Source organism: Megascapheus bottae, chromosome 31, assembly GCF_031878675.1.
Source record: "Megascapheus bottae isolate mThoBot1 chromosome 31, mThoBot2.hap1, whole genome shotgun sequence".
In the NCBI taxonomy this organism is placed as follows: domain Eukaryota; kingdom Metazoa; phylum Chordata; class Mammalia; order Rodentia; family Geomyidae; genus Megascapheus; species Megascapheus bottae.
Window position 1 is genome coordinate 819,845 of NC_143539.1, and position 16,808 is coordinate 836,652.

Sequence of the window (16,808 nt, forward strand, 5' to 3'; positions counted from 1 at the left end):
TCCTGCCGGCCGGCCGGCGGGGGCGAGGCCAGCGAGCTGGGGAAACTGAGGCTGGGAGCCCGAGGGGCGCCCCGGAGGCCCCGTCTGCGCGTGGCGTCCCGGCGAGGCTCTGCCGGGCCGGGCGGGCCGGGCCGGGCCGGGGCGGGGCCGAGATCCGGAGACGGAATGGCAGGCTCACCGCTTCCGTGTTGCGGGGCTGGGAAATCCCGGAGCGGGAGGCTCGCTGGCGTCCGGAACGGGGCTCCGGCGTCGCCCGCTCCGCGCCCCGCAGCGCCTGCGCACGAGCCCGCCCAGCCGCCTTCCGGGAGGGCGGTTGGCGCCAACTGGCGCAGGCGCTCGGGCGGCGGCGGACTTCCGAAGTGGGCGGGATCCGGCGGCGGGGCTGACGCGCATGCGCCGCCCGAGGAGGCCGCGGGAGGGCGGGGCCTCGCGCGTCCTCCCGCGCGCGGGGCATTGTGGGACGGTGGCGGAGCGCGCCGGTTGTCGCAGGGCCTGAGGAAGACCGCGGGGCCGCGAGTCCCGTCCCTTCCCGGCGGAGCTTCGGCCGAAGGCGTGAGCTTCGACCTCCGCACAGCCCCGCGGGCTCCCGAGGCCCGGGCGACTCTCCCGCCACCCCGGCCCGGAGGCGCCTGCCCGAGGCCTCGCGGCGCCGCTCAACGCCGCCGCCGGACGGACGCGCCCGCCTCGCCGCCGCACCCCGAGGGGCTCGCGCCGTCCCGCGAGCGGGGCCCGGCCCGAGGGCGCGTGCGCGGGCTCGAGAGCCCCGGCGCCTGCGCGCGACCCTGCCGCCGCCGCCGCCCCCGCCCCAGCCCCACACCCGAGGCCCCGCGACAGGGCCGGAGCCGCCGGCAGCGGGGCGGGGGGGGGGCGCCCCGATGAGCCCCGAGTGCGAGGAGCCGCCGCCCCCCCTCGCAGGTGAGCGCGCGCCCCAGCCCGGCCCCTGCGCGCCGCGCCCCCGCGGGGTCCCCTCTCCGGCCCGGGGTCCCCCCCGCCGCGTCCCGGGGTCTCCTCCCCGGCCCGGGGTCCCTTCTCCGGCCCGGGGTCTCCCCGCCGCGTCCCGGGGTCTCCTCCCCGGCCCGGGATCCCCTCTCCGGCCCGGGGTCCCCCCGCCGCGTCCCGGGGTCTCCTCCCCTGCCCGGGGTCCCCCCGCCGCATCCCCCACCCAGTCTCTTCGTGCTCCCATCTCTCAGTCTCCCCCAAGGCTCAGACCCACCCCGGTTCCCGTGCGTGCGGTTCCCCAAGTTTCTTTTCCTGTCCCCTCCTGCCCCCCCACTTTCCGTCTCGCCTGGGACTGCCTCCACCGAGGTTCCCCACGCCTCCCTTTGGGTGCCTCAGCTTTCCTCCCCTAGACCCCTCTTTGCCCTCTTCCCCCAAACCTTGGGCGCTTTGGTCTCTCTGATCTCACCCTCAGGCTCAGCACCGTGGAGTCGTGGGGTTTCCCTGCACCTGGGAGCTGGGGTGTTCTCGGACTGGCCCCCGGAGGCCTGATGGGGGCAGGGTGGGGGTGGGGGGGCGGCCCGGGGAGACAAAGGCCGAGCGGGACAGTCACAATTGCCGTTGTGACCGAGTAACCAGGGAGCTGCCGCCGTCGCAGGCCCTGGAGTGGGAGAGACGCCGGATGGGTGGCTTTTTCCGTCTAGAAAGGCTGAGTGGAAGTTAGCAGATGGAGAGTGGGAAGAAGAGCTTTCCGTGTGGAAGAACCAACATGTGCAAATACATGAAGGTGGGAAGGAACCGTGGTGGACCGATGGGCTGTGTGGATGTATCCAGAGGGCAAGAGGGAAAGGGGCTCCACTTGGGGGCTATCCAGGGCCTGAGTCTTTCTTGCCCAGTCCTTGTACTTACACAAATGCAGCCATGCAGGCCTTCCTGTGACCCCCTGCCTGGAAGGCAAGGTGCTTCTCCAAAGGAAGCTGCCTTGTCTTGTCAGATGCACTGGTTCAAAGTGGGGAAAGCAACTGCTTTTTGCTGTAGGATCACTGCCCAGATGAGAGAGAAGGGAAGTTGTGACCCTAAGCACCAGGGCACATGTTTGCATGGACTCAAAGTTGAGTGAAGATCTGTGTATGCGTGTGGCGTGGGTACACATCCCCAACAGCATGTACAGCACGCGCAGACCTTGCCACACTTCCTAGTGGTGGAATGGTGTTTGCAGTTGGCTCCTGTTGTCTAAAATGCTGTACTCTTTGTTACTTAAAAACAGGAAAGCCCAGCACCAGTGGCTCACGCCTGTAATCCTAAGCTTCTCAGGGTGGCTGAGATCTGCAGATCACGGTTCAAAGCCAGTCTGGGCATAAAAAGTCCCTGAGACTCTGATTTCCAATTAACCACCAGAAAACCATAAGTGGCACTGTAGCTCAAGTGGTAGAGCACTAGCCTTGAGCTGAAGAGCTTGGGCCAGTGCCCAGACCCCGAGCTCAACCCCCAGGACTGACAAAACCTTTCCCACCTGCACTGGTTGGCCTAAGTTTAGTTTGCGATTGGGATAACAAGGTAGTGCAAGCTGGTTGGTTTAGGACAAGCTAGTTTGTCAGAGGCATGTAGGTTCCCGTCCTGGCTGTGACTTCCCAAGTGGCAGATTCTTGGATGGGTGGCTCAGGTCTCTGTAAGTAGACACGGTAGCCTCTCCATGCAGGGTGGTTCTAGGGCTCAGGGCTGTGTTTGCAGATGCCTTTTGCAGAAGGCAGGGCATGGCAACCTCCCCAGGATCAGGAGCCATTAAGGATTGCTATTTGTTTTCAGATCATATATAACTGTGCTTCAGTGGGGGTGTCCTTCAGGGACATTTAGCAATGTCTAGAGGCATTTCTTGGTTGTCACAACTGGGGGGGGGGGCATGTTACTAGCATGTAGTGGGTGAATGTCAAGGTTTGTCAGCTTACAATGTCCAGGACAGTCTCTTCACCACAAATACCAGCCCAGCCCGACAAGTCACTGTTGGGCTGTGTTGAAACAGTGTGATTTTTAATGTGTGCTTATCTGCTCTTAACCTGCTCTGTATTGTGATTTTTCTTTCATTCTTTTGGTCATCTGTGTAGAGGAGAAATATGCCCATCTGCCAGAATATATGGCTGAGTGGCCTTTCAAGATCCCCCTCCCCCCATGCACTTCCGTTTCCATTAATACAGCAAACACCTTTGGATCTGGCTAGACACCAGATCCTGGGAAGCTGGTGTCTTTGGTGGACAGGTGCCTGGAAAGGCCCATCCCTCTCAGAATAGAGACTCGCATTGGCCTGAGTGGCTTCTCAGGGGAAGGGTTGCTGCACGGAGGCCTACAGGCCCCAGAGGAGCTGTTGGGAAGGTGGTGAAGAAGCAAGCCAGGGTGGGAACATCAGACTTGCAGCAAGCAGAAGCGCCTGCTGGGCAGGAGGTTATGCTTCTCCACATGCCAGGCCCAAGGGCCTTCCTTTCCCTTTGTGCACCAGTCTTATGGATCCTCTCCATGGGTCACAGACAGCAATCTCTGAGCTATTTGCCAGGTGAGGACGTGGAGGTGTTAGAGTTAGGTCCTTGATTAGGCCACACAGAAAAATTTAGTTCGGTTCCAGGAGTGTGGCCTAGTGGTAGCGTGCTTGCCTAGCATGCATGAAGAAGCCCTGGGTTCCAGTTCTTTAGTATCACATACAGAGAAAAAGCGGGAAGTGGTGCTGTGGCTCAGTGGTGGAGCTCTAACCTCGAGAAAGCTCAAGAACAGTGCTCAGGGCCTGAGTTCAAGCACAGGGACTGGCAAAAAACCCACAAAAAACAACAACAAAAAAACCATTTAGTTCAAGCACTGCTGGTTCACACCTCTAATCCTAGATATGCAGGAGGCTAAATGAGATGTGAGGATCAAGGTTCCAAGCCAGCTTGGGTAAAAAAAATCAGTGAGACTCATCTCTCCCATTGACGACCAAAAAGCTATCAGTGGAGCTGTGGCTCAAGTGGTAGAGCACTAACCTTGAGGGAAAAAGACTCTGGGACAGCGTCCCAAGGACCAGCAAAAAACCCCAAGAGAGTAATTCAATAGCTTGTATCTGTAAACCTGGGTATGTGAGAGGCCGAGGTGGTGGGAGGGTCAAGATCCAGAGGATTTGGATTTAGGGCCTTTGGTTGGGGGGAGGCAGGGCACATGCTGTGTAGCCCAAGCTGGCCTCGTATCTGTCGTCCTTCCTCTGGCTGCATCCTGAGGGCTGACTCTGAGGGTGGCTTCCCACTCAGTTTGTTATTATGGCTATTTCAAACCATTTGCTGGTCTTTTCTGTGTGTGTGTGCGTGTGTGTGTTTTCTTCCCTTAAATCTGTGGCTAGGCTGGGAGCTGAGCCCCGAGCGCAAGCTTCAGGTCTCTTTCCGGTCCTTGGTCCTTGGCCCAAGTGTCCTTAGTTTCTTAATTACTCCCTCTCCCTGGGGTTAGGCCGTCACTTCCAGGGCTAGAGGGAGAGGGGCCTGGTTTGCTGTAACTTCTTCCCTCCGGATTGTGCCTTTTGCAGGCACACACCTTATAGGTCCTGCTCAGGGATGGTTCCTGAACCACCCAGTAGTGGAAGGAGCTGTCAGGGCTGCTTCTGACAGGAAGTTATCTCAGCCCTTGAGTACTGGCCAGCCTGTGGACTGCCCTAATGCTGGAGCTGCTACGGAATCTCTGGGCATTGAAGTGGCTGTCGTCACACACCCTCCAGAGGTCTCACTGCCTTGGACCTCTATTCTAGGTGATTGGTGGCCAGAGCAGGTCAGCCTGGGCTTTGGAGGACAGTGGTGGCGGCGGCAGCTACACAAGCCAGAGAGGATAGTGGAGCTGACAGGACAGGCTGAGGTGGTTTCTGTTTTTAATGGCTTCCTTTCTCGTTTATAATTTCCTCTTCTTCCGTTTGCAGCTAGAGTCACAGTTTTCAAACCGTTGCTAAAACCGGTGGTAGTCACTTCCGTTTTCTTGAAGTTGCTGACAGCTGCAGCGGGTGGAGGGGGTGGCGGGCGTGTGGTTCCGCCCGGGTGTCTGAGCCATCTGAGGCCAGTGCTGGACTCACCTGGACGCTTTGTGAATCTCTTCACCACTTTTCTGTTTTGAGAGCTGTCGTCCAAAACCATCTTGCTGGAGAGGGCAGGGACCTGGTCTCAGGCACCGCCTGGGACACTGCACCCTGCCACACGCTTGTGTGGGGTCCCTCGCTTGCGCTCAGTCACAGCAGCTCTTCAGACAGCTAGAAAAACCAGGTCCAGGTGAGAGAACGAGAACAGAACTGCCTCTCTTGCCTGATGGTAAGCTCTTTAGTGGAACCGTGGCTGTTGAGAGTCAGGTGTGAGGCAAAGCCAATTGAAGGTTTGTGGTCAGGGAGTTTTTTCCCTCCCTCTCCCTCCCAGTTTTTCTGTATTAGCATCTTAATTTTTTATTTCCTGGGAAGTAAAGTTTGGACTGCATGCATTTGACTCTTGTAACTTGAGTTGAAGAGTTCAGGGACAACATCTAGGCTCAGAGTTCAAGCCCCATGATCGACCAACAACAAAAAAAAGTGGTAGGCCTACCTACCTGTAGGAAGAGGGTTCTCAGTCAGAATTTGCCGCTTGGTAGCTGGCTGGCTCTGCTCCTCTGCATCCTTTGCAGGTGGGACAGTGGAAACCCTTAACCCTGTGTCTCCCCAGGAGACAAAGGAGGGAAAAGGTAGTTGCCAGGGTTTCCCACAGTTGCTGGCTTGGCCCTGCCCCTGCTCTACCCACTGTGTGAGGGCACTTATCTCCAGGGTGTTGTGAGTATCAGATAGTGGCCCAAGACATTCTTCGTCTATAAATTTTTGTTGAAGTAGCATTCCTATGCCATTCAGTTTATTTAATATTAAAGTGCACAGTTGAGGGCTGGCAGTGTGGTTCAAGTGACAGAGCACCTGCCTAGCAAGTTCTAGGCTCTAAGTATGTGCCCTCCCCCCAAAAAAATCCCCACAATTCAGTAGTTCCCAGTATATTTACGACTTTGTGGAACTATCATGATTGGTTGTATTCTTAATTTCTCTTGTACTATTGTGTGTATTTGTTTGTTTTGCCAGTCCTGGGCTTGAACTCAGGGCCTGAGCACTGTCCTTGGCTTTCTCAAGGCTAGAGCTCTACCACTTGAGTCATAGCACCACTTCCAACTTTATGTATATGGTACCAACAAATGGAACCCGGGGTCTTAGGGTATGCTAAGCAAGCACTCGGACCCCTAAGCCAAATTCCCGGTCCCTTGCCATTGTTTTTAGGACATTTTAGACTATCACCCCAAAAGAAGCTGTTTCCATGAGCAGTTCTAACTTCCCAAGTTCTGCAGCTTCCACTCTTTCTGGTCCCATTGTGCTGGTGGCCTGTACTCTTTGCGGCTCCCGCTGCCGGGCCCGGTTCTTTCTTCCTGCCCTGCCTGGAGAGGCGTGTGCTCTCTCCATGGTGAACTTTTTGTTGATTCCCACCGCTCCACTTGGGCTTTGACCAGAATGTAGCAGAGTCATGATTAATTTGGCACTTGATCCTTGAGGTTATTCTGGTCCCAGCTACACTGACACGGGTCAGGAAGCCTCCCCCCCACCCCCCGCCCTTCCCCCCCACTCCACTGTCCATGCACTGTGGAGGAGCTGAGTCACCACTAGGGAGCCTCAGTGTTCTCATCTGTGACCAGGGCTCTTGTTGATCTGGTTTCCTCATTGCTAAGCAGGGGGACACAAAATAGGCAGGAGCCCCTGAGGAGATATGCAGAAACTGGGGGTTCCTGTGAAGCAGGGTGCTTCTGCCCTCCTCCTCATGACCTGCCTCTCCTTCTTCTGTGTGGCTAGGAGGGCCCCTGGGAATGATTTTACTTTGCTACCCTTGTGGCTAGACTGCCTCATGTTTGTCACCTGACGTTTGTGAGCTTTGCCACCATAGTGCCTGGCTCTGGAGTGGGCGCAGGCGCACCACACGTGCGTCCTCACAGAGGCTGCCCTGAACGGGTTTCCCAGTGAGCAGAGACGGGACTGGGGTGGTCTGGCAGGCTGGCTGGGACTGGCTGCTCCTACCTTGAGGCACCCTCTGCTTGCTGTGGGGCCTCTCCTCTTCCTGCTTCCTCTGAGGTGGCCTGGGGCAGCTGCGGTCAATGCCTTGCCTGTGGCGCCATGTGCATAGTGCTACCCTTGAGGCCATCCACCTTTCCTAGGCTTCAGTCCCCTCCCCTGGAGGGCTGGTGATGGCTCGTGTGTGTGTGTGTGTGTGTGTGTGTGTGTGTTGGTTCTCAGGTTTTGCCTGTGTGCTGTTGGTCAGCAGCCGTGGGCACTGGCCAGCTCAGCCATCACAGCCTCAGGAGCCTGGTATGCTTCTCGTGGTGAGGAATCCGCTCACCCATGCAGGTCTGGCCTGAGTGGGTTGCTGTCCTTGTGTCTGGTGTCTGGTGCTGCATGCTGCTTGTGGCCGTGGAGTGGGGTGTGCAGCCCACTGCCTTCTCCTGTTGAGGTGGTTTTTCCCAGCATGAATTTCTTTGGGTCCTGGTCAGTGGCTATCCTGGGAGCTAAACGACCGGGAGAAAAATAGTGTTCATGTCCCATCCCGGGCTGGGCGTGGGGTGACGAATGAGAGGATGGTCGGAGTGTGTTTGTGTGTGCGGTGTCCAGGCAACAGCCGCAGCCTCCGTGCACAGACTTCCTCTCTCCCCGTCACCGCCCCTCACAGCATGGGCGGCCGTGGGTGATCTTCAGGCCCGGACACCAGCTGTGCCCTGGAGGCCGTGGGCATTTGAATTTGTTCAGCAGATATGGGCTGAAGTGAATTTGAGGCCAGAAGTTCAAGTGGTGCGCCTGCCCAGCTGGGGTGGGGATGAGGGACGTGGGTCTGGACCAGGCTGAGGTCATCGTGCCATGTGGGGCCTCTCCTTGCAGGCCCCACGTGGGCCTCACTCCTGAGGGGCAGAGGGCACCTTGCACTGTAGGAATTCTCCCCAGGCTTAGTTTCCAGTTAAGCCCCCAAGCGTGTGTGACAGATGCAGCGCTGAGCCCAGGATGTGTGTGTGGGGGGGTGGCCCCCAGAAAGTAGGTACCTGAGGTGTGGGTTGTGGTTGTACAGGGCGCCATGTTTTGGAAGTTTGACCTGCACACAAGTTCGCACCTGGACACACTGCTGGAGCGGGAGGACCTGAGCCTTCCCGAGCTCCTTGATGAGGAGGACGTGCTGCAGGAGTGCAAGGTCGTCAACCGGAAGCTGCTGGACTTCTTGCTGCAGCCACCCCACCTGCAGGCCATGGTGGCCTGGGTGACACAGGAGCCACCTGCCAGTGGTGAGGAGCGGCTGCGGTACAAGTAAGTCCCCTGCCCAGTCCTGCACTCAGGAGCCGAGGTTGCGGTGAGGAACCCAGGTGGGAGGTCCAGGCTTCTGGTCACGACCCCGAGCTCAGCTTCCCGTGCCGCAGACTGCTGCGGAAAGCCACTGTACTCCAGCGTTGACACCTCTTGAGCCTCTTTGCCCTTCTCATTTTGCTAGCCACCAACCCCTTCTGTTTTCTCGGGGGTGGGCTGTCTGTGTGTGTGTGCGTTTCCCCTTCCAGGACCAGGGTTGGCGCTCACTGGGCTGACCGGCATGGCTGGTCTTCTGAAGCCTAGCTTTTGGCCTGGTGTTGAACCACAGTCCCCCAGACCTCGGCCTCCACTGGCTGCGCTCACTTTCCAGGTACCCCAGTGTGGCCTGCGATATCCTGACCTCAGATGTGCCCCAGATCAACGATGCACTGGGTGCGGACGAGTCCCTCCTGAACCGGCTCTATGGCTTCCTGCAGAGTGGGGGCAGCCTCAACCCGCTGCTCGCCAGCTTCTTCAGCAAGGTCATGGGGATCCTCATCAGCCGCAAGACGGACCAGGTGCCTGCCACCCCCTGGCGCCCGGGTGGGTGGAGGGCGGGGATGTGGTAGCCGTGCCATGACGCTGCCCTGGGCCCCCAGCTGGTGTCCTTCCTACGCAAGAAAGACGACTTCGTGGACCTGCTGCTGCGGCACATCGGCACCTCGGCCATCATGGACCTCCTCCTGCGCCTGCTCACCTGCGTGGAGCGGCCGCAGCTGCGGCAGGACGTCCTCACGGTGAGAGGGCCTGCGCCAGGGGCGGGGCGGGGGGCCGGGCTGGGCCTGACCTGACACAGCCCCTGCCCTTGTCCCTCAGTGGCTCAACGAGGAGAAGATTGTCCAGCGGCTGATCGAACAGATTCACCCATCAAAAGATGACAATGTGAGTGCTGCTAGCACAGCCGGGTGCCCCCTGCCCTCCGTGCCCACACCCTGTTCACCCCCTTTTCAATGGCAGATGGCAAGGAAAGGGATCACTGAACTCCCTCTCATGTGTCTGCATCCTGCCCGATGCCTGTGGGGGCCTGAGAGGGACAAGGGCAGGGGTGTGGGCTGCTCTGCACACTGAGTGAGATTTAGCTCTGCCTATGCGTCTGAGAACTTCTGTGATGGTCTCCCAAGAGAACAGGGTATACATGTGATCTGAGCTCTCACAGCTCTGTTTCCGTGACTTTCAGCATTAATGTATTCTTATTCCACAATTAATATGTCCCATGCCCTGCTTCGCACTGTGACTCCCTCCTATAATCCTAGCTACTCTGGAAGCTGAGATCTGAGGACCACAGTTCAAAGCCAGCCTAGGCAGGAAAATCCATGAGACTCTTACCTCCAAAGAACTACCAGAAAACCAGAAGGGGCACTGTGGTTCAAAGTGGTAGAGTAGGGCCGGGAGTTTGGCCTAGTGGTAGAGTGCTTGCCTAGCATGCACGAAGACCCAGGTTCGATTCCTCAGTACCACATACATAGGAAAAGCCAGTAGTAGTGCTGAGGCTTAACTGGTAGAGCTCTAGCCTTGAGAAAGACCAAGGACAGTGCTCAGGCCCTGAGCTCAAGCCCAGGACTTGCAAAAACAAAATACGAAGTGGTAGAGTGTTATCCTTGAGCCCAGGCCCTAAGTCCCCCCCCAAAACCAAAAAAACCCCACAACACCAAAACCCTGTGACCGTTAGCAGTCTCTCTTTTTTTCCTTGTACCTCTGCTCCTGGTGCAGGTATTTCTGTTTCTGAACACTTCTGTTTTGCATACCACACAAATGGGGTGGCACTTGACCTGATCCTCTGCGCCCAGCTTCTTTATCTGGTTTCCACAGTGTTTCAGAAATCACTTGGGGCTGAGGTTGTGGTTCAGTGGTAGAGCACTTTTACCCAGTGTACCATAGGCACTGTTGGGGAAAATGGCCCCAATAAACGCCATCTGGTGCAAGTGAGTGCCGTGTGCCTTTCCTCCCTGCTGTGGTCGGTATCTGGTGGGAAGAGCTCCTGCGCATGCATGCCTGCCTCTTTCTTTCTGGAATCCTTTGCAACTCTTCATAGTGCTGTGGGCTTTGCTCGCCAATGGTCAGCTCACGCTGGGTCATTTGTCTCCCCCCTCCAGCAACATTCCAACGCGTCCCAGTCCCTGTGTGACATCACCCGCCTGAGCCGAGAGCAGATGATCCAAAGCCAGGATAGCCCGGAGCCCGACCAGCTGTTGTCTACCCTGGAAAAGTGGGTTTGCAGAACAGGGGCCAGGACCCAGCAATGGGAGCTGTCTCAGGACAGCCCTGGCCCTTCTCTGGCCTCCCTTCCCCTGTGGGGAGACCCCCAGCCTTTGTGACCTCTCCTCTTCCCCCCAGGCAGGAAACCATCGAACAGCTTCTGAGCAACATGTTTGAAGGGGAACAGAACTCATCTGTCATTGTCAGTGGAATTCAGGTGCTGCTAACGCTACTGGAGCCTAGGAGGCCAAGGTGAGGGGACTGGCCAGAGACTGCGGGCCCTTCAGGGCTCCGAGAAGGCCTGGATGGTCTTCCTGCAGGGTGGTGGCTGGGTCGACTCCCTGATGGTTCCTGGCCAGAGGTCGATTCCTTGTCCCTCCACCACCTGCCTGCCCTGTCCAGGTGACTGGTCCCTGGGGCCAAGGCTGCACCCTTTCATGTACCACGAGCAGGCCTGTCTGAGTCACTGTCCTCCTTCCTGCCCCTGCCCCAGGTCTGAGTCCATGACCATGAACAACTTCTTCAGCAGTGTGGATGGACAGCTGGAGCTCCTAGCCCAGGGGGCCCTGGACAGTTCCACATTCAGCCCAGGAGTCCTGAATGCGCTGCGTCCCAGACTGGGCTGCTTCCACCAGCTCCTCCTTGAGCCTCCCAAGGTTGTGGGCAGGGAGGTTCTTGTGGTCTGGAAGGGAGGTGAGTGGAAGTGTGTGGCCTTGGCCCTGAGCCTCCCTGCCTCTCTCTCTTCCTGCAGCTTGAGCCTCTACAGATGACTTGGGGCAGCCTCGCCCCGCCTCTCGGCAACACACGGCTGCATGTGGTGAAGCTCCTGGCTAGCGCCCTGGGCGCCAATGACGCTTCCCTGACACAGGAGCTCCTGGCTCTGGACGTGCCCAACACCTTGCTGGTACAGGGGCTGGGGTGGGGCGAGGGTGGGGCCAGGCCGGGCATCTCTGGTACCAGCCTGTGCCCCACTGCAGGACCTCTTCTTCCACTACGTCTTCAACAACTTCCTGCACGCGCAAGTGGAGGTGTGTGTGAGCACCATGCTGAGCTCAGGGCCCCCTCCTGACAGCTCTGACACATCTGTCCCCAACCCGGCCGTGAAGCACGTGAGTCCCTGCACCCCTCTTGGGAGAGCTGACCTGCCCCAGGGCTCACCCTCCCGGAGACCTGCTCCTTTCCTCTCCCACCTATGCTGGGCATTGTCCCTGTCGTCACGGGGTGAGGGTGGAGGCTGTGCCCTCAGATGCTGCGTGCTCCCCGTGGAGACCCAGAGACTGGGAGTGTGTGCTGGTGGTGTCAGTTTTCAGGACACAGGAGTTCAAGGCCAGCACAGACTAGATAGCAGGACCCTGAATCAATCACAAAACCACAGAGCTGGGGGTCTGGCCTGTTAATAGCCTGGGGAAATGTCCTTACCAGGTCAGGTTCCCCCCAAACCCCGCACGCACTTATACTAATGAGCTTCCTGAGGATAGACGCCCCCAGCTGAGCCCCAGCCAGGCCCCCTGCCTGCTCCCTGAGCGTGCTGCTTCCCACAGCTGCTGCAGCACTGCCACCTGGTGGAGCGGATCCTGACCTCCTGGGAGGAGAACGACGGCGTGCAGTGAGCAGGGCCCTTCCAGGGTTGGGGGGTAGGGAGGCGTGCAGTGAGCAGGGCCCTTCCAGGGTTGGGTGAAGGAGGGGGTGGGGAGGAGGCGGTGGCTGGGCTGGAAGAGGGCCTGGGCCTGGCATCCAGCCTGTCATTCAGCTATGGTCTCCACACTCAGGTCGGGGGGAGGCCCAAGGAAAGGCTACATGGGCCACTTGACACGTGTGGCTAACGCCCTGGTGCAGAACACAGAGCAGGGACCCAATGCCGAGCAGCTAGGGCAGCTGCTAAAGGGTGAGGCGGTGGACTGGGGGCTGTGGACAGGGGCACTGGGGACGGGGGCTGGGGCTGGGGGCTGGGGACCCTGCACACCGTAACCCCCCCCTCATGTGCAGCATTGCCAGATGAGCAGCAGGAGCGGTGGGAGGCATTTGTGTCAGGACCCCTGGCCGAGACCAATAAGAAGAACACGGTGGATCTGGTGAGGTCCCTGGTGAGCCCCACTGCCCTGCACTGCCCTGGGGTTCCCGCAGCCTCTGATCCTCACCCCCTGTCCCCAGGTCAACACCAACCATCTCCACTCCTCCAGCGATGATGAGGACGACCGGCTCAAGGAGTTCAACTTCCCCGAGGAGGCTGTGCTGCAGCAGGTGAGCCTGCGGCTGTGCCCCGCGGGGCGGGGGCTGGGCGGGCCGGCTGGCTGGCTGGTTGGCTGGCTGGCTGGCTGGCTGGCTGGCTGGCTGGCTTCGCCTCCCCGCTCCCCTCCAGCACAGCCTCTGCCCCGCAGGCCTTCATGGACTTCCAGATGCAGCGCATGACGTCGGCCTTCATCGACCACTTTGGCTTCAATGACGAGGAGTTTGGGGAGCAGGAGGAAAGTGTGAAGTGAGTGTCTGTCCCTTGCATAAGGCGAGTGCTGCGCGTGTGTGTGTGTGTGTGTGTGTGTGTGTGTGTGTGTGTGTGTGTGTGTGTGGTGAGGGCTGGCTTCCCGTATCATGGTCCAGTCTGCGGTCACTGCTTCTGAAACCATCTAGTCTTCCTTCCCATGCTGAAGGCCAAGAGCATGAAGAAACACCCCCAGACCGAGGGCACGGTGCCTTAGTGAGTCAGCCTGTATGCCAGGTGTCACTGCCACCAGAGGGTCGCTGGGGAGGCCTGGGACAAGGGCAGAGCGCCGTGGTGCCCATCACCTGTCTGAATCTCCAGAGAAGTGGAGGGTTTTGTTTGAACTTGCTGTAGGATTGGAACTGACTGATTGCAGGCCTGTGAAGACGTGTGGCCAGCCTGCTCAGTGCTCTCACACTGGGTGTCAGCACCCCCGTGTTCCAGGGCAGCAGTCCCTGCCACCGCCTGTGGCAGCGCTGTACGCTCCCACTAAAGACAAGAAAGCATAGCAAGCCACTCAGGAGGCTGAGATTTGAGGGTCTGTGTTTTAAGCCAGTCGAGGCAGGAAAATCTGTGAGATTTTTTCTTCTAACAGCCAAAAATGCTGAAAGTAGAGCTGTGGCTCAAATGGTAGAGCACCAGCCTTGAGCAAAAATAGCAGGGACAGTGGGTAGTCCCTAAGTTCAAGCCCCAGGACCAACACACACGCACGCACATAGCAACCACAAACCCAAAACCTGATTGGACAAGTATTGTGTAGTGCTCTGCTGGAACTGGGTGTGCCCCACTCTTACACAAAGTGGCTGGTGAGCGCAGCCAAGCAGAACAGTCAGTGGTTGCTTTGAGGGGAGTCACCAGTGTGTATTTAAACTGGTTAAGGCTGTGGTCCTAAACCCGTAAAACCAATCACCCATTGAGGTGATTCTGTTTCCTTGGTTTTATGGGGTTCCGTGGTGTTAGGTGACTTGTCATAGGCTGCCCCGGGGGCGGGTGCAGGGGTGAGGTTCAGAGCTTCCTGCACTGCAGGCCTCCATCCCTGTGCTCTGCATGCTTTGCTTGTGTGTCCTCGTGTAAGTGAGAGGAGATAGCACCTCCTTTGTGGTGTGGCTGAGAATGGAGCATGCCAGCAGTCAGGGTGCTGTGAGGATGGAGAGTGGGGCACACGTCAGTCTCAGGGAATGCATCGAGGAATCGGTTAGGTGAGGGCAAAGAACGTGGTGGTCTAACCGGTGCCACCCCCACCCGTGGCTGGCTCACCCATTCCTGCCTTCTCTCCTAGTGCACCGTTTGACAAGACCGCCAACATCACCTTCTCCCTCAATGCTGACGATGAGAATGTGAGCGCTTGCTTGCCTGTCTGGGTTGTGCCTGGGGGACGGGGGGCCTGTGAGCAGCACTGACCCCTCCCTGCCTGCACTGCAGCCCAATGCCAACCTGCTGGAAATCTGCTACAAGGACCGCATTCAGCAGTTTGATGATGAGGAGGAAGAGGAGGAGGGCCAGGGCTTGGTGGAGTCGGATGGAGAATACGGTGCCTGGCAGGGTGGCCAGCCGCCAAGGGCATCGCGTGCAAGCCAGCCCCCTGGAGTCCGGTGAGCCCCGTCTGGTCCCCTCCTCTTAGCTCCCTGTATGGGGACCCAGGGCTCTCAGATGTGTGGGGAGGGGACAAGGCTGATGCAAATGAGGTCAGGCAGGCATCTTGGAGTAGGGCTTGGGGTGCTTCCATTTTGAGTGATAATAACCCAGGGTAGGCAGGCAGACTACAAAAGGGACAGGTCACTTTCTCCTGTGCAGGGCGTGGGATGGCCCGGAACAGTGTCCCTCTTCCCTCATTCCAGGGAGGCGTGCTCACAGCTTGAGCTGTGGTCTCTGATGGAGCAGATTGTGTTGTGTGCGCTTGCTGGCTCGTGGGCAGGGGCACTGGGTCTGGGAAGGCTTAGATCCTGGAGCGGAGCCTCCTGACTCCTGTGTGCCCTCTGCCAGCGACTGCCCTCTCCCCAGGGACCATCTGCCCATGCATCCATGCTCCCCCTTCTGTGCAGAATTGCACAAGTGAGGATTGTCTATCTGAAAGGCCATCTGGGCTTCTGAGCTTCCTCTGCCATGGTCCCAGGGCCGGCTCTGGGGGCAGTGTGGGTGTCCACGTGTGGCCGTGAGGCAGGCAGGCTCCCATCGTGGGACCTCCACTGGCAGGCCTTTGGGCAGGTGTGTGGAGGCGTGTCAGTTGTTGGCCAGCTCGAGTCACTGCAGGTGCCTGCCGCTCCTGGGGCTGAAGACATGGCCCCTGGAGGCCAAGCGCACCATCTCTTGAGGTGCCCTGGAGGATGGGGGGCACCCCCTCCGCCCCGCTGCCTTTGTGCCCAGGTCACCCAAGACCACCTTGCTCCTCTCAGCGCCCCTGCCCCCCCCCTCCGGTACCCATGTGACCTGGGCTGTAGTGGGTGTGGGCAGTGGTCTGGTCCCGTGTGGCTTCTGATGAGCTGTCTGGCAGGAGTGGAGGCAGCACGGACAGTGAGGAGGATGAGGAGGACGAGGACGAGGATGAGGACGAGGAGAGGGACGGCCGGGGAGCCTGTGTGGGGGCTGGCCCTCCATTCTGCTCCAGCCCTGGACCTCAGCCTATCGGTGAGTGTTGGGTGGCTGTGGTCAGCGCCCCCGGAGACGTGCTGGTGGCAGCTCACTCTGCCCTGTTCTCGGCTCTGCTCCAGGCCCCACCTGGAGAGCCACCTTTGATTCAGTGCCTGTGGATGCCCTCATGGGTCCCCAAGTCTCCAGGGAGGAGGAGCTGCACTCCGGGCCCCCAGCCTCTGTGGTGTCTCTCAACATGTCCTCTGCCCTGGAGCTCAGGTGGGGGCCGGCGGGCTGGCACGGTTGCCTGGGCTGAGAGGCGTCCTGTCCTAGGTGCTGACCACGGCTGAGCCTCGGGTCCTCCCCTGCCTCCCAGGTCTCAGGATGCCAGCACCTTCTCAGCACCTCAGGAAGCCGCAGAGAGCAACAAAGTCGTGGAGGGCCTGGGTGAGGCCCCGGACTTGCGCACGGCCTCCAGCACCAGACTGGGGGTGACAGCTGATCATCCATCGCCCCCCTCCACAGCTCCCGAGCCAAGCACCCTGCATGGGGTGCACCCCTCCTCCAGCTCCCTGGACAGGTGACCAGTGGGCCCTCTGTGCTTGGGGGGGGCGGTGATGGAGAAACCCAAGGCTGTCCCTGAACAGTTGGTAGCTGAGCTCTGCCTACCCTGTGCCAGGGGCGCGGTTTGTTCTCACGAATGCATGTAGGGGTTCACGGGAGAGACTCGGCCTGAGTCAGGAAGGGCTTCCACGAAGGTGGGGGGTAGACAGGAGTTGGGGAGTCACAGACGCCCCACACAGGCCTGCTGCCTCTGCCCGCCTGGGCATTGCGTGGTCCCAAGGCCCCTGTGGAGGGGCAGGCTGGGTTTTGGGTGCGTCCGCAGGTGCCAGCAGAGGGGACTCATGCCCACGCTGCTCTTGCCCACAGTGCAGCCAGAGATCCCTCTACCTCTGTCCCAGCCTCCTGGGCCCAGCAGCACCCCCAGTCCAGGGACGGGGGAAAGAACCCAGAGACGCTGAGGCTTCCTGAAAGCCCGAGGTGAGCCCCCAAGTGGCCTCTGGGTGGGGAGGGCGGGCTGAGAGGGGCAGGAAGTGACTCGGGTCCCCTCTCTCCCTGACAGTGCTCAGGCCCATGAGCCTCCTCCTGTGCCCAATGGCTCTGCTCCCCGAGGGCCTGGCTCCCCAGACTGCCAGTGAGTGTGGCTGCAGCCTGGGCTGGGCGCTGTGAGATGGGCACCTGCGCCCTCAACACCTGTCTCCTTGTGTT

The 16,808-nt window shown here is 59.4% G+C and overlaps 1 protein-coding gene across 1 annotated transcript; it reads left to right on the forward strand.

Annotated features, from left to right (window-relative positions):
* Window positions 1–1,530: 1,530 nt before the first annotated feature.
* On the forward strand, window positions 1,531–16,738 carry Ppp6r1 (protein phosphatase 6 regulatory subunit 1). Its single transcript, XM_090322982.1, has 22 exons — window positions 1,531–1,723; window positions 8,031–8,263; window positions 8,631–8,817; window positions 8,899–9,036; window positions 9,116–9,181; window positions 10,393–10,505; window positions 10,634–10,747; window positions 10,989–11,151; window positions 11,247–11,399; window positions 11,473–11,604; window positions 12,037–12,101; window positions 12,265–12,380; window positions 12,482–12,567; window positions 12,647–12,736; window positions 12,874–12,971; window positions 14,251–14,308; window positions 14,394–14,563; window positions 15,463–15,596; window positions 15,680–15,818; window positions 15,916–16,119; window positions 16,470–16,580; window positions 16,663–16,738. Exons 1-22 carry the CDS (start codon window positions 1,664–1,666, stop codon window positions 16,736–16,738), a joined length of 2,706 nt encoding a protein of 901 aa, XP_090179108.1. The 5' UTR covers window positions 1,531–1,663.
* Window positions 16,739–16,808: the final 70 nt, after the last annotated feature.